The sequence below is a fragment of the Chelonia mydas genome, chromosome 21 (genome assembly GCF_015237465.2).
Source record: "Chelonia mydas isolate rCheMyd1 chromosome 21, rCheMyd1.pri.v2, whole genome shotgun sequence".
Taxonomy (NCBI): domain Eukaryota; kingdom Metazoa; phylum Chordata; order Testudines; family Cheloniidae; genus Chelonia; species Chelonia mydas.
This window is the reverse complement of record NC_051261.2, coordinates 11,471,445-11,486,747: the sequence shown is the minus strand read 5'-3', so window position 1 is coordinate 11,486,747 and position 15,303 is coordinate 11,471,445. Positions and strand designations below refer to the sequence as shown.

Genomic DNA, 15,303 nt, shown 5'->3' with positions numbered 1-15,303 from the left:
CCCTTCCCGCCCGGAGCTGGCGATGGGACCCAGGCGCCCTGAGATCCTGGCCCCTTCTGTGACTAGGAGCCCCCCCGCCCCGCCCGGAGCTGGGGGTGGGACCCAGGCGTCCTGAGTCCCTGACCCCTTCTGTGACTAGGAGCCCCCCCGCCTCGCCCGGAGCTGGGGGTGGGACCCAGGCGTCCTGAGTCCCTGACCCCCTTCTGTGACTAGGAGCCCCCCCGCCTCGCCCGGAGCTGGGGTGGGACCCAGGCGTCCTGAGTCCCTGACCCCTTCTGTGACTAGGAGCCCCCCCGCCTCGCCCGGAGCTGGGGGTGGGACCCAGGCGTCCTGAGTCCCTGACCCCTTCTGTGACTAGGAGCCCTCCCTCCCCGCCCGGAGCTGGCGATGGGACCCAGGCGCCCTGAGATCCTGGCCCCTTCTGTGACTAGGAGCCCCCCCGCCCCGCCCGGAGCTGGGGGTGGGACCCAGGCGTCCTGAGTCCCTGACCCCTTCTGTGACTAGGAGCCCCCCCGCCTCGCCCGGAGCTGGGGGTGGGACCTAGGGTTCGGGGCTAGAGCTGGCTGGAAAAAGTTCTTTAAAAGTTGCCAACATTTTTCAAAAGCGTGTCTGTTTTGCAGCGTTCAGAATGGACCAACTCCCTTTTTTTAAAAAAAACAACCCAGAATTGTCACTGAAACTATTCTTGGCTTGCAGAAAACTCAGCTTTCAACACACACAAACTTCTGAGAACTGTTTCTATAACGGTTTGGTTGCAAAATGTCACAACCCTTCCCCCAACACACACACACCAGCCCCCCCCCCAAAAGACAAACAGCTTTTTGCCATTTTTTTGGTCTTTTTAAGGCAATTGTTTGGGATGGGGGAGAAAAAAATTGTGTTTGAAAATATCTGGCTAGTTCCAGTCCCAGCTGGGCACTCAGACTGCCCTGTTAGCCACCACTTCCTCCCCAAGCTGGGCACAGAACCCAGGAGTCCTGACCCCCAGGCCCCTGCTCGAGCCATCTGCCCTTTAAGTTAGCCCCATCAATGTCACTCAGCCTGTACCTTTTACAAGGCTCCAAGGACACCCCCACCTCACATGCTCCTCAGCCCTGGGAGTGGGGAAGGTCCCAGGGTGAAGAGAAGAGGGTCCCCAGGGTGAAGAGAACAGGGTGCCCTGCCTGTAGGAGGCACAGGAGACCATGCAAAGCCCAGTGCCCAGGATGCTGCTGCGTGGGGCTGTTAGAATCCTTTATCTGCCCCTCCCTTCTAGTCTCAGGGCTTCAGGCAGGGGTGCAGGAACCATGTGGATAGTGGGGGTGCTGAGAGCCATTGAACCAAACTGTCAACCTTGTCAGTGATGGACACCACATCAAGCCGGGGGGGGGGGGGGCGGCACTGCCCCTAGTTCCAGCCCCTCTGGCTTCAGGGAGAAGCTGCTGCTGGCACCATCACCCCCGCTCACACACAAGGGCAGACACCCCCTCGCACTGGGGAGCTGCTCCCTGGCCTGTCCCTCAGGCAAAGCGAGCAGGAATCTGGAAGCCTCCCACCGCAGGAGCCCCTCATCCTTTGCTCCCTGGCTGGCCGTGCGCCATATTTAACCCTCCCCTGGCGCTCTCTTTGGAGCCACGGGGTTTTATGCATCTGAGACCTTGTGAGGCCCCCTTTGTTGTGGTGCTCTCAAGCCCTCTTCCCCTGCTGTGGGGCTGGCCCCATTGAACTCAGTGGGAGGCTGGGAGCCCATAGGCCCCCCCTCTAGCACATGTTGCGGGATCAGGCAGTAGCTAAGAGGAGGGAAGCCTTATGCCTCCTGTAATGAGGCACCCACCAGCCAGGCAGGCAGACCACAGAAAGGGGGTGACTCTGGGCAGGTGGCAGGGCACCATCCAGTTTGTACCCCACATGCCTCCGAGCGGGTGAGGCCAAGGGTGTACCAGCAAACACAGCTTTGGCGCATGGTATTTCCTAGGGGACAGAGACCTGCTAGCATCCCCCAGCTACCTCCTCCCAGCCCCATCCTTCATCTCTCTTACTCTGATCTCCCTGCTCTGCCTAGCCCAATTCCTGACCTCTCACGCCCCTCCCCCATCCCTCCTTAAAGCCTGCCTTCCCTTTATTATTAGTTATCTTACAGTAGCACCAGCGGGCTCCACCCGGGATCAGACAGCCCTTCCCCAAAGAGCTTCCGTTCCAAATGGATAATGTGGTCAAAAGCGGGGAGGGGAAACTGAGGCACGGCAAGGGGCAGCCGCGTGCCCAGCGGCTCTCACAAAACACAGCCCCACTGACTCCCAGCCCATTGAGCCGCACTGTCCACAGCCCTCTCTTCTCCCCGCTCCTGGCTTGTGCTCATCTGACTAGTTTAGAGCAGTGGTTCTCAACCACCAGTACATGTACCCTGCGGGGGCGCAGACATCTTCCGGGGGGGGGGAGGACGTCAGCTCATCTAGATAGTGGCCTAGTTTTACAACAGGCTGCATAAAAAGCCCCAGGGAAGTCAGCGCAAACTCCAACATCCTGCAAACAAGGACCGGCTTATACCACTCTCTGTGCTATACCCTGAAATGTCAGTGCAGTATTTCCATTCCAGTGGATTTATTTTGTAATTACATGGTAAACATGAGCAAGCCAGCCATTTCTCAGTACTCCTGGCGGTGACGCTTTTCTATGTTTCTGTCCGATTTTGTAAGCAAGTCATTTTTAAGTGAGGTGAAACTTGGGGGCGAGGGGGGGGTACGCAAGACAAATCAGACTCCTCAAGGGGTAGAGTTGAGAGCCCCTGGCTTAGGCGGAGGGGAGATGGTCCAGCTGGTTGTAAAACGCAGTTACATTTATGTCACACACACGCACCCCCAACTTAACAGGCATCACCACCCACCACCCACCGCCCCCCCCCAATTTCACAAGCACCCCCCAAGTACTGTGGGCCCCTCTTTGGCTCCTGGCCCTGCCTCCAGCAGCACTGCCGGGTTTTTATAGGGGCAGGTTAAACTTTAAGGCGTTTGTTGACAGAGCTGGGGGAGGTCGGGTGGGGGGGGCAGGGACCCTTCCTTTGTCTGCTTATTTGCCGAGGTTACGCGGGGGGGGGGGTGTTCTATTTGTGTCGGACTCGGCGCGGTGTGTTTCTGAATGTCTGACCCCCCCCGACCCCTCCCCTCCCCAGGGTAGCTCGCCCCACGTGCTCCCCCGAGATCAGTCACGCAGGGCCAGGAGATAGACAGGACGGCGACTTACAGCTTGTGGGTCAAGCCGGCCCCGAAATCCTCTGCTGGACTCCATTAGACCTTCCCCACCTGCAGGGCGGACCGTCCGGGCAACCTCCAGCAGGTGCGGACAATCCCCGGGGCGTGGACCCCCAGGGCGGGGAGCCTGGCTGGCGAATCAGGTGATCGGCGATTTCCTCTTTCTTACCCGATCAAAGGCAGGGAGAGCAGAGTGCAGGGGTCCTGGGCTGTGCTCAGCCGGACAAAGCCTGGGCATCGCCTTAATTTCCTGGCTGGGGTTTCCCCAGCTCCTCACAGGCAGCTAGAGAAACTGCCCCCTTTAATGCCCACCCCCACTGATTACTCAAATGCAAGCGTTAGGGGAGGGAGAGCATCTTTCTCTGTGCGATGCACCTGGTGCCTGTTCCTGGGTGCTGCCTTCCAGCAGCTCAGCCCTGGGGCCAAGCATGGGACAGATTTAGATGGCAGAGCATACCATTAAGCAAGCAGCTGATGTCCTAGAATCATAGCACAGCAGGGTTGGAAGGGACCTCAGGAGGTCACCTAGTCCCACCCCCTGCTCAAAGCAGGCCCGATCCCCAATTTTTGCCCCAGATCCCTAAATGGCCCCCTCAAGGACTGAACTCACAACCCTGGGTTGAGCAGGCCAATGCTCCAGCTACTGCGCTCTCCGTCCCCCAGGGTGTCTGAACCTTACACCTGCAGCCTTCAGCGGCTTGGTTACAAGTATGGGACCCTTCTGCAAACGGCTCAGGTGAGAGCCCCCGTGAGGATCGTAATAGCAACCAGACAATAGATCCACAGAGAAGTAAAGGTAGCACCACGGTTTGTTCCGAGGAGTCCATATGTTAAAGCATCTCCCTTGTACCTGATTGGGGGGGGGGTCTATCTCTCTTTTCCCTTCCCCCCCATGGGGAGGAAGTGAGTCTACACACTCACGCAGAGTGTGCAGACAAAAGTGGCACTTGTTCCCCTGGCCCTTCCCCCAGGGGGAGGATTAAAGCAGGAACCAGCAGCTGCTTGGGGAGAGGAGGCTGCATCTAGTCAAGAAGGGAGAGAAAGGGGCTGAGGCCCTTCAGGGCAGCTCAACCTAGGGTTGGGGGGGAGAACAGAAGGCCAGGAGCTGGTGGAGGTACCTACAGCCTCCCACCCCTCCACTATCACACACCCCCTTAGCCCATCATAGTACAAGGGACCCTTGCACCAGACCCAGCCTGGCAAAGCCCTGGCTGGGATGATTTAGTTGGTGCTGGTCCTACTTTGAGCAGGGGGTGGGACTAGATGACCTCCTGAGGTCTCTTCCAACCCTGATCTTCTAGGATTCGGCTGACAAGGGATAATCTGATGCTGCTGAGCCCAGCTCTCATGGGTCCAAGTTGGGGCAGGGGCCTCTTTCACATCAATAAGCCTCCTGGAGCCACCCTGCAGCTTGTAGGAGGGAGGTTTGTGTTTCCCCAAAAATCCAAACCCCTTTTCCCCCCTATTTTTATTATTTTATTTTTAAAAGTAAGCCCAGGGTGGCATGCTGTCTCTCTCGGGCTGCGTCTTCTTCCTCTCTCATGCTAGGAGTTGGGGGTTGGTGCTGGCTGCTGTTTCTGCAGCTCCAGAATCCGCATCAGAACCAGACATGAGAGCCCCAGGAAAAGCAGCCCCAGGAAAAGCCAATAATGCTGGGGCAGAAAGACCCAAGGCCAGGGGGTCTCTTTCCCACATGCCGTAGACCTGCCAAGAATGAGATTAGGATATTTATCATCCCAAGGCGCAGAGCAGATAGAATAGACTTCCCCCATCTCCCATCCCACCAAAACACCAAGCAGCAGGCAAAAGGGTACAAAAGCAGGGGTTACTTTCGGCTGCTATTTAAATAGACCACATCCTGTCTGTCTACTCATGTAGAAGTAACACCTAATCTTACCATATATGAAAGATGATAGAGGAAGTTCTTTTCACCAGTTCTTCTGAACTGCACAGAACCTGCTATGAAGTCAGGTGTGCTGATTGCCCTAGCAATTGGTGTGGGTCTTGGCACCAAGGGAGCAAGATTTGAAGGAATATGACAAGGCAGCTGTACAACGGCCCAATTGTCAAAAGGATCGAGGGGCCAGGACAGGACCTGACACTGCTTTTAATTCTGCTTTTGAAACTGACTAGATTTCAGGCTGTCATCTGCATCCCTTTAATTCCACCCCACCCCCCACACACAAATGTTTGAAATGTAAAGGGTCTCCTGCGGTCAGAGATGCACATGCAGGAATTTCTCTGTATACAGTACGTCATGGGGGAAGGGCTCTGGAGTCCAAGGGGAGGGGCTGGGCGCTATGTGGGTCTGAGATGGCGTTAGCTCACGTCAGACTAAGCTGCTCCAGCTCCTCCGTCAGCCCACTGCTGTCCGATGCCCCATCAGGTTCCTCCTTCATGGGCTTGCCGGTGCTTCCCCTTCTCCGCAGCTCCGGCTGGCTCCTGGGGAGGAAACGCAGGAGGGATGGTTAGTGCCAGTGCCCCCTGAGCCTCAGAGGCCAGTGGTCCGTCCAGTGCAGGATCCCCTCTCTGGCCTCCACTGACATCAGGTGCTTCAGAGGAAAACTGAAGCCCAGACCACACTGAGGTGTGGGGCACAGCCCAATCAGGGCGGGGTCAGGAGGGAGCTGGTCTGATGGAGCACTTGACGCACCCTTACCCTTCTGCGTAGCGGCCTCTGTCGCCCTCATACTCGAGTCTGTCTGCCTCCGGCTGGCTTTGGTGCAAGGAGCTGGAGGAGTCTGAGCGTAGGATGAAGTATCCATCGGCGGAGTCCTCCTGGAGGCAGCAGGTTCGCCTGCGGACCAGAGGGGATCCAGTGACGCCCTGGGCTGACCAGCCTCTGCCCTTCTGTGTGCGAGTGGAGGGCTCTGCCCCCCCTCCCCCACCCACGTCCTTACATTTATTATTAATGGTCACACGTTACCTCTCTGTGCTAGGGCTGCTCTCCCATGCCGCCTTGGCTGCCTCCCCCTCGGGCGCTCGCCCGCTTTCGGGGCTGGGAAGTGGCTGCAGACAAAACCCAAGGGACAGCGTGAGCGAAACGAAAGAACCGGAGAGGAAGTCAGAGCTGTGCGTGCACAGGGGTGTCTAGGAGGGGCGGGGGGGAGTGGCCAGGCAGGAGCGCACGGCAGCGGGACGTACTGATGCAGCCGGTGTCCGCGTGTACGCAGGGGAGTGTCGGGGAGGAGCGTGGGGGCTGCATGTGACACCGCCACAGCCGATGTTTGTGTGCACGTGGGGCGCCAGGAAGGAGCGCGTGGGCTACGGGACAGCACGTGGCAGTGAGCCTGCGAGCTTGTCCAGTCCGAGTATTCATGAGCGGGCGTGCAGTGGGCTGATGGAACAGGAACGCGTCTCTGGCGCGTGGCGGGACAGCACCCGTAGGTATGACGTGAGCAGGCACGATCCCATGCACGGTTTCGCCCCAGCCGGCGTGCAGCGGGGTTCCTTACCGTGAGCTGTTTGGGAATGACGGCGATGCTGACTCTCCGACGTGCCGACACCTGGGATGGAGGGAGGGGAAGCTCGGTTAGTGCTGAATCCCCCCGTTCTGCTCCAGGCAGCCAAATGGAAGTTGGGCGCTAACTCCCCCGTAGGGCACAGTTCCCACTCAAGGGTCCTGCCATCCTTGTCTCCCCGTCCCCCTCCCCTTAACTCCCCCCTGCTTGCCAGCGGGAGCATGATGAGGGGGTGGGACGTCACTCGTACCATCCCCACCGCTGTGGGTGCAAGAGTCGGTCCAGGCCAACCCTCCTCTGGGCTCACTGCGGGGCCACCAATGGGCCTTGGATTTTCAGCTGCAAGGGCAAAGATTGCCCAACCCTCAAGAGAAGATCAAAGGCCAGGCAGAGGCCCACAACGGTCCCCCATACCTACCGCCTCAGGAAAGGCTTTGCAACTACCCCACTCTACCCCCCTACACTAACCCGTGGAGGCCGCCATCCAGGCTGGGCCTGGCCCAGTGCCCGTCACCTCGAGCTGCAGGGGAAATTGCTGCATATTATGTTCAAACTGCTGCTAGAGAACCACCTCCTTTTAGCCAAGTCTCTGCCTCTCGCTCTGGATACTGGCGCTGGACAGCCCTGCCCGAGACGGGCCCATGGAGCGGTGGGCAGGGACAGAGGCTGGGAGACAGGCGCCCTCGTTACCTGCTGGAACGTTCGCATCAGGGGCAGTTTCAGTCTCTGCTCTCCGTCATCTAAGGAGACAAAGGGGTGGGGGTTGCTCCAGAGGTGGCCCGATTGCTTCTCACGCCTTGGGTGACTAGCTCCATCTTGCCACCTGCATACCAACCACCCAGGCCTGCTCAGTGCCCTGCTGCCCCCTCAGCTCTGTAGACTTGCTGTGTCCCCAGTGGCTTCTGGGGGAATTTGCCCAGCGGAGAAGCTCAGTGTGGACGGAGCAGGCTGTTGTCCCAAAGGTCCATTTGGTTGGATGGTCGAAGTCCCCGTAACTCGCAAGGCAAAGGGCTGCTCAGCCAGGAAATCCTAGAGCCTCCCACACAAGGGCCTGGGGAGTGGAAGCGGAGAAGGGGACATCGGATGCATGGCACCCCCTGCCTCTGGGCCAAGGGGCCTGTAGCACTGACCCCGCATGCTGCTGCACTCCCAGGGGTGCTACCTGGCTGCCCGCTGTGGCCAGGACCGAGCACTCGCAGGCACTCAGGGCTGGAGGTCACGGTTAACCCCCTCTGATAGGGCCCTTCTGTGGTTTAGACATCCGGCCCTGTGACTGCAGCCAACAGCTGTCACCAGCGGCACGTGGATGCCAGGGACCAGGTGGACTCCTGGTGCGAGTGGGAGCAAATGGCTCTAGCATGTGCCTGCCTGGGCTGAAATGGACTCGGGTCACACAGGCCATTGGGCACCAAGTGACCCGCGCAAGGTCACGTAGTGAGTCAGTGGCAGTGCCAGGAACAGAAGCCAGGAATCCTGACGCCCAGCCCCGAGATGTAACCATTATGCCACGCTCCCTTCCCGCCACCCATGCCCACCCCCGGGGCTGCTGGGCCCACCGCACCCCTGTTCTCAGCCAGCTGCCGGTTGCGGGAGTTCTGCTGGATCAGCCGCTTCATTTCCTCCAGCTCCGTGTGCTCCCGCAAGTGATGTCTCTTCAGGTTCTCCACATGCTGCACCATCACCTCTGCTGCCCGGCTCATCCGCGCCTCCTGGGGCAGAGAGCGGGGAGTGGGATCAGGCCGCCCGGCAGGGAGACTGCTACAAAGCCTGAGCCCCCTCCCCGGGCAACTACCACCCCCTTTGGTTCTATTCAGGTTCTTAGACCAGGCCCATCACCATGGCGTCGGAGCTCACGCAGAGCCCGATAATGGCACTGACTTTAATGGGAGCAGACCCATTAGCCAACCAACAGAGCCCAAAGCAGCGCTGTTCAGACAACCTGAAGGCCTCCTGGGGGCTCCCTCCCCCCTTGGCACTCCCCACCCCCAGCTCCTTGAACGCGAACATCCGCTGCTGCATCATCATCTTGAGGACTCCCAAGTGTTTCCTGTGGGCCAGCGGATGTTCAGATTAGCCCCTTCCTGCTTCCCCCACTGCCAGGGGCAGAGGAAGGCAGGATTCCATTGCCCTGGCCAGCTGGGCTCAGGCACAAGGAGGATCTGGGACCCAAGAGCGAGCAGCAGGAAGACAAAGCGAGGTGGGAGCTGGGGCAGGAGCATGTGAGATAACAGGCCAGCTGGTACCTGGTTAGCATCTGCCCCTGTGCTGGCCAGCCTAGGAGAGGAGCTGTCACTAATGCCAGCAAGCCCAGGGGTAGATCTGCCAGCTAGTGAGGAAGGTGGGGGCCAGGGGCCGTGAAGCCAGCCCAAGAGAACAGGTTGTGTAGAGCTCAGCAGGAGTGTATTGGGTTAGCCTCGTTGCGATGAGCCTCCCTGCTCCCCAGGGTCAATGCAGCATTGGTCCCCTGTACCATGCTCTCCAGCGACGGGGCTGGGGGAGCAGCCTGGACACCCTCCCGCCCTGGGCTCTTGCAGCTGTTGGACCCACCTGATGGACGGCGCCTAGCTTCTCCGCCGCGCTCGTCGCCCGCTCAACGGACCCCGCCAGCACCGTCAGGCTGAGCTGCAACTGCCTGACCAGCTCCTTGCACTTAGGGTCGACGCAGGACAGGCCCAGCCTCTGTGGGGGGGCGGGGGGAAAACCAGCAGCAGCTCTGCATGATCTGCACAGGAACCAGGCCCCTCCCTCGCTGGACTATAATAACAGCAGCCCGCAAAGAATTCAGCCCAGGAAATGCCCCAGCTGGGCTAGGACACCCCAGTTCCAGCCAGTTCCGCACCAACAGCCCAGCCGTTCATCCAGCGCTGGTGGATGCGGCCAGAGGAGAGCCTGGGCACGTCCCTTATCCACGGAGCAGGACAGCCCGGGCAGCAGCAGGACCAGCTCCCGCCACTGAGCCAGGTCACTGCTGAGGCCAGCGGGAGTCACCACAGCTGCAACGAAAGCTCGATTCACAGCAGCTGAGAACCTGGCCCCCCGCCCCGGCGGGACATCCTCAGGTGGAAGCGTTCAAGCCTCTCTGCTGAAGTTACCAACACTGACGGAAGGTGCTAGGATGCGGACAACTCGCCAGTAGGAACTGAGCTGGGATCCACAGGCGAAATTGCACACCGGCCGCCAAAGAGCCAGTGAGCCGCACTTGACTTTGGGCCACTGCCCCAGCGGGGCAGGATTCGAACCAACAGCCTTGAAGCGAAAGGCTCGGGATCCCATTGCCAGTGCCACGAGCCAGCCAACTCCCCAGGCCGGAGAGGACTCCCTGTGCCCTGGAACGCGCCAGCGGCCACATCCGAAGCCGGGGCGATCCGGAGCGCAGGGCGTGACAGTGACGGCCATGCGGGAGTCAGCACCTCTCCCAGCGAAAGAAACGCCCCCCCCCCGGGGGGAGCCTTAAACCTGCCAAGAGAATCTGCATCATCGGCACCTGCGGGGCAACATGAGTGACCTCGCCTGCTCCCCACTTGGGAGACTGGCCAACAGGGCTGGGATCAGATCGAAATCGAGCCACGGGCATCCATGGGGCACGCACAGCCAGGATCACCCTCCCCAGCAAGGCGCCCCAAACCTGGCCTCACTGACCTGCAGCGCTGCCCGGCACTCCTCCAGCTCTTGCTGAATGTTCTCCTCCGCCACGTCCCGTGCCCGCTCCTCCACCTGCACCCGTCGCCGCAGGGTGAAGATGTCGCAGCGGAAGGCCAGTGCCAAGTGCGTGAACGCTGCCTGCAGAGGGGAGAATGGGGCAGGGGTCAGAGGTCATCTCTGATCCACGTCCACAAAGGACAGGGACACTGTATGTGGCCAGGAGCGGGGCACTAAGGGTGCAGCGGGGCAGGTGTTTCTGGGCACAGGGGAAGGAATAGGTTTGGCTGGATTCCTTTGGTAGAGCCAGGGGAAGCCACTTCTCCCATTTCACCCCAGCCAGTCCCTCAATCCCACCGCCCCATCCTGGACAGCTCCAGCACCACCCCACCCCTCAGCGCTCACCCCTCCTGCTCTGTTCAAGCAGGCAACGGGAAGTGCTGGGAGCTGTTTGCACAGCCCCCCTCTGTTCTACGTGCGCCTGACTGCAGTCACACCGCTGGGTTTACACTGGGGTAATGGGAGAGGAGAATGGGGCCCTTTAACCGGCACATCAGTGCAGCTACCCCAGCGGGACTGCACACACAGCATTGCGGGAAGGGTGGTCTTCAGGGTCTAACTGGGGGAGAGGAGGTCTTTGCCTAAACTGGATCAATAAAGTGGCATTTTGCTGAGCTAGCAGCTGAGTGCTGGAAGCCCTGCTGGAGGTGGCAGCTCCTCCCCTGCAGAGAGCACAAGCCAGAGACCCAATCATCCTCATTAACTGAAATCTGAGCAGCTGCCAACTGAGAAACAAAGCCCCAGTCCGCCCTGGCCCTCAGGGGACAGCCATCATCCTCATCTACTGATTTAGTGGGGCCTTTTGCAAGGCTCAGAGCACTTGATAGAATTACCAAGCACTGTACATGTGCACAGAAGGATCACTTTATTTAGGACTAAAATGCAGCCACCTCTGGGCTGCAACACAGCAGTCATTTAAATGCGTGCGTCAGTGCCACTGTTTGGAGGAGGGGAAGTGGAGCATATCTGTATGTGGTTGAAATGGCTAGGGGAATTCAGGTATGAACGAAAGGAGGAAGAATGAGCTTGTGGTTTTGGCCCAGGACCATGAATCAGGAACTCTAGGCTCTGGGACCCTGGGCAGGTTGCTTCCCCTCTTGTGCCTCACTTTCCCCATCTGTAAAATATGGACCATTCAATCCTTGGGGTCTCTACTGAGATTGTGAATTGGTGAGCCTGCAAAAAATGGGTTTCTTGGGGCAGGGCAACCCCAACAGCCTTCAAATTGCCATAATAACCAATTCTGGTCACTGCTGGATTTGACCTGTGACCTAGAGGTGGGCATGGCTATGCCTCAGCTCCACTCTGGCCAGTGGCCTGATGTCCCAAATGCTGGCACTGACCCAAGGGGGCTGTTCCAGGCTGTAACCATATTTCTTGCTGCACACGGGGACCCTGGTTTAACCCATTCACTGTCGCCATTGGCCTCAGTGAGAATGCACCCCAGTGTCTGGGTTGGAGGGGGAGAGGCACGAGGCAGCCTGGGTGATGAAAGCCCGTACACGCAGCTAGAGGGGACAGTTCTCGAGTGCATCGGTCTCTCATTGCCACGGCTGATGGGCAGAGCTTACCTCCACGTCCTGCTCGGTCAAAGCCACTCTGCAAAGGAAGAGCACACGTGGCCATCAGTGACGCGGGTGACTTAGCGATGTATACCACTCAGAATTTACGTCCTAGCACCCAGCCAGCCTGGTTGCAGCCAGCACCCATGGCCTGGCGGTGCCCAGCAGGTAGAGGGCAGTTCCCAGAAGTGCCCTTTTCCTCTGGGACACGGTTTGCCAATGAGCCCTGTGCACCCCGTGTCCCGGGAGAGTCTAGTGCAGCCCGAGTGAGTAGAACCGGGCACGCTCAGGGGGGCTGGGTGTGGTTCAGGAACCACACTCAGGGGGGCTGGGTGTGGTTCAGGGTGTGATTCAGGATGCATCGGTTGTGTGTCCTCGGGAAGGTTTTTGGGGGCTGGGAAAGAGGAACAGAGAGTGGTTGACAATGTAGCCGGGCTGTTAGGGCCCCAGCCTGCGAGGCCACGTTCACAATCCAGCTCTGCCTGATTTGGAGTCATCTGGGAAGCACTCAATCAGGCACAGCAGGGACCTGAACCTGGGCTCCCCCCGTCCCAGGCCAGGGCCGTATCCAGCAGGCTGTAGAGTGACTGATGCGGACGCACCTCGCCCCCCGCACAAGCCTGTCTCCGCAAGAGGACTCCAAAGGTTTGGGTTTCATTCCAGCTAGAACAAGTCGAAAACCCTGTGAAGTGGCCGTGAAACAGACCAGTCAGCCACCTCCTGCAATTGATGCCCATCGTGGCAACCTGTCTGCTGGGAAACATCTCGCCCTGGGGCCAACCTGCCCGGAAATGGGGACTGCCCAGTCATTGCCAACCCGGGGCCTGATTCTGCCTCCTGCAGGCTATGAGCAACTCCCAGCTGCTGCGGGAGGAGAAGGGGGCCCCTGCACGGGATTTGAACCAGCAACCCAGAGGTGAAAGGCTCTGTACCCCATTGCCACCTTGGCTATTCTTATGGCTGCCTGTGCAAGGCCCACCCAGCAACCAGCTCACCTAAAGCTTGAAACCTTCCAGCATCTTGGGCACACACAGAGTTTAACCCCAGAGGAGGAGGAAGGGCAGGAGTCCTACCTGTGCAGGCCCAGCCGCTCCAGCACCGAGAGCTCAGGCAGAGAGTTCAGCAGCGGGTCCTTGGGAGGGTCAGGATCTGGGGAGGAAAAAGGGCCACAGTTAACCCAGAGAGCCCGAGAGGAGGAGAAACAGTAACCCCCTGGCGGTCTCCATGGGGCCAGGCTGCTTCTCATGTTCGCTCAGCGTCCGTGCACGCTGCAATCAGGGGAGGTGACCAGAGCTTAGGTGCTGGAGTAGTGAGACCGCAGCAGCCAGGGCTTTGGCGCAGGCTGGACTAGCCTACCCTGGATGCTGGGTAAAGGACCACAGTAGTTTGGGCACTGGTCTGGGACTCCAGAGACCCCGGTTCAGTTCCCTGCTCTACCAGATTCCCTGTGTGGCCCTGGGTTTGTCATTTAGCCTCTCGGTGCATCAGTTCCCTGATCTGTACCAGGGGGATAACAGGCCTGCCCCGCCCCACCGCGGGATAAATACAATAAAGACGGAGGCGCTCCGATGCTGTGGTAACGGCAGGGGACAAAAGCCCTGCCTCAGTGGGGATGCCATGGTAACGGAGGCCAGGGAAGTATCCTAGACTGCAAAGCAGCCCCAGGTAGCAAATTACACAATGGCAGATAGAGAAGGGCCCATCCGTTCGCATTACTGGGACGGGTCCCACCCTCCCTTGGCGAGAGTCACACTGGGCTTCTACCCCTCAATGGCCCGGCCGCTGGCTAACAGCTGGTGAGATGTCACAGCCAAGAGCTCCGAGGACCAAGGTGCATGTTGGCTCCCACACAAAGACGGGCCCCAACCCCAGGATGCCCCATTCAGACAAGTAACACCCCTTCCAAAGCTTGTCGAGGCTCCTCTCCTCCGACTCTCTTCTATAGCCCATTCCCCCCTTTTCCTCAAGGCAACCGGATCCTCCACCCAACCGATCCCACCTCCCTCACTCTGGGTCCGGGGGGCTTTCTGGATCTGGGGGATGGCCCCATTGTGGGGGAAGGAGAAGGGATGCTGGCGGTTGGGGGTGTAGCCCCTTCTCCTCACTGAACTATCCCTAAGTGTGAGAATCCTTTCCCAATCTTTATCTGGACCCCGAGTTCCCCCTGCGTGGCCCCTCCCACATCTGGTCTCTTCTTACCCAAAGATTATCCCACCCAATGAGGCTCTGCCGGTGCTAATCCTAATCCAGTTAGGATCATGCTATATCAGACACTGGACGCAAAGGCCTGGCTCTGGACCAGGGTGCAGAGAGCCTCTGATGACGCAACTTCGGGTCCCACCACGCTTGGAAACGCTCCGTGAGAGGATTTTCCTTCACGTGCGAACGTACGCATGAACCAGAGAGGCCTGGCAGGATTGACCCCCAAGGAGGGATTCAAGAATCCAGGCAGGTAGCTTGGTCAAAAGCACCATGGATGGTGGGGTGGGGCCAGAACAGTGGGGCTTGGGGCACCTTGGAAACTCAACCCGCTCTTCTGGCTTGGAGGGGTTCAATCCATGGCCCAAGAGACACCTTTAAGCACCCGCATCTGCTCCCAGCAAAGATAACTGGGTGGGCGAAAGGGAGAGTTGTTGGGAAGAGGGTGGTCCTTCGCTGGGTGGGAGCTGTGGATTAATCCACCCCCTGCCTTAAAGAGGGAGGTGGGGGGGAACGTCTGACTGAGGGGAGAGGGTCCAGTCCGGGTTACATTCCTTCCTAGCCAGTGTGCAACCAAGTTCAGACCCTTCACGCCACAGCCCAGTGCAGCGGGCTTTCCCGGCAGCCTGCAGCTCACGGGTACCTGCCCCATTGTCACCCGCAAAGCTCTGCAGGGCACGGAAAGGAATGGGACCCAATGGCCCAGGAAATGGGGAGGGAGAAAGGAAAGAGAAAAAGAGTGAAGGGGGAAAGGATGGGAGAGATCAGAAGGCAGAGAGGGAGAAAAAGGATCAAGGAGGGAGATGAAAGGCTGGAAAGGAGACAGGGCTCTGCAAGGGGAGGGGAACGGCAGCAGCAAAGACAGAGACTCACTCACCAACCTTCATCACTCTCACCGCTGTCCCTAAACTGCACGCTCAGCTCCCTTCTCCCAGCACCATCCACCTGGCCTTGCTCCTGGGGAGCAGAAAAACACCAGTTAACACGACGGGCCGAGGAGTAACCTGGCCTCCTGCCCCACAACGGCAGGGGAGGCTGTAAGCGAACAAGCTGGGGCAGCAAGGCCACGTCTCAGAGGTCCACGTGAGGGGCACGCAGCTGAGGGGCGCTGCCAGCTACTCCACTCCCAGGAGGCGGTGCTGGAGGGAGCGGGTC

General features: G+C 59.2%; 1 protein-coding gene across 15 annotated transcripts in view; it reads right to left on the bottom strand.

The window, feature by feature from the left end:
• Positions 1 to 3,167: 3,167 nt before the first annotated feature.
• LOC114020316 (inositol 1,4,5-triphosphate receptor associated 2) overlaps positions 3,168 to 15,303 on the bottom strand; it is a 32,445-nt gene continuing 20,309 nt past the window's right edge. For 13 of the 15 annotated variants that reach the window (XM_043533751.1, XM_043533753.1, XM_043533748.1 and 10 more), the window contains 12 exons: positions 15,030 to 15,105; positions 13,023 to 13,098; positions 11,959 to 11,986; positions 10,328 to 10,468; positions 9,236 to 9,367; positions 8,250 to 8,397; positions 7,379 to 7,428; positions 6,683 to 6,733; positions 6,154 to 6,236; positions 5,887 to 6,024; positions 5,556 to 5,669; positions 3,168 to 4,931 (listed from right to left, as the gene is read on the bottom strand). In XM_043533751.1, coding sequence (XP_043389686.1) covers positions 4,772 to 4,931; positions 5,556 to 5,669; positions 5,887 to 6,024; positions 6,154 to 6,236; positions 6,683 to 6,733; positions 7,379 to 7,428; positions 8,250 to 8,397; positions 9,236 to 9,367; positions 10,328 to 10,468; positions 11,959 to 11,986; positions 13,023 to 13,098; positions 15,030 to 15,105 — 1,197 coding nt within the window. In that variant the 3' untranslated portion in view covers positions 3,168 to 4,771. Of the gene's footprint in view, positions 4,932 to 5,555; positions 5,670 to 5,886; positions 6,025 to 6,153; positions 6,237 to 6,682; positions 6,734 to 7,378; positions 7,429 to 8,249; positions 8,398 to 9,235; positions 9,368 to 10,327; positions 10,469 to 11,958; positions 11,987 to 13,022; positions 13,099 to 15,025; positions 15,106 to 15,303 lie in introns of all 15 variants that reach the window. The other 2 variants (XM_037884949.2, XM_043533755.1) reach the window with 1 other exon arrangement.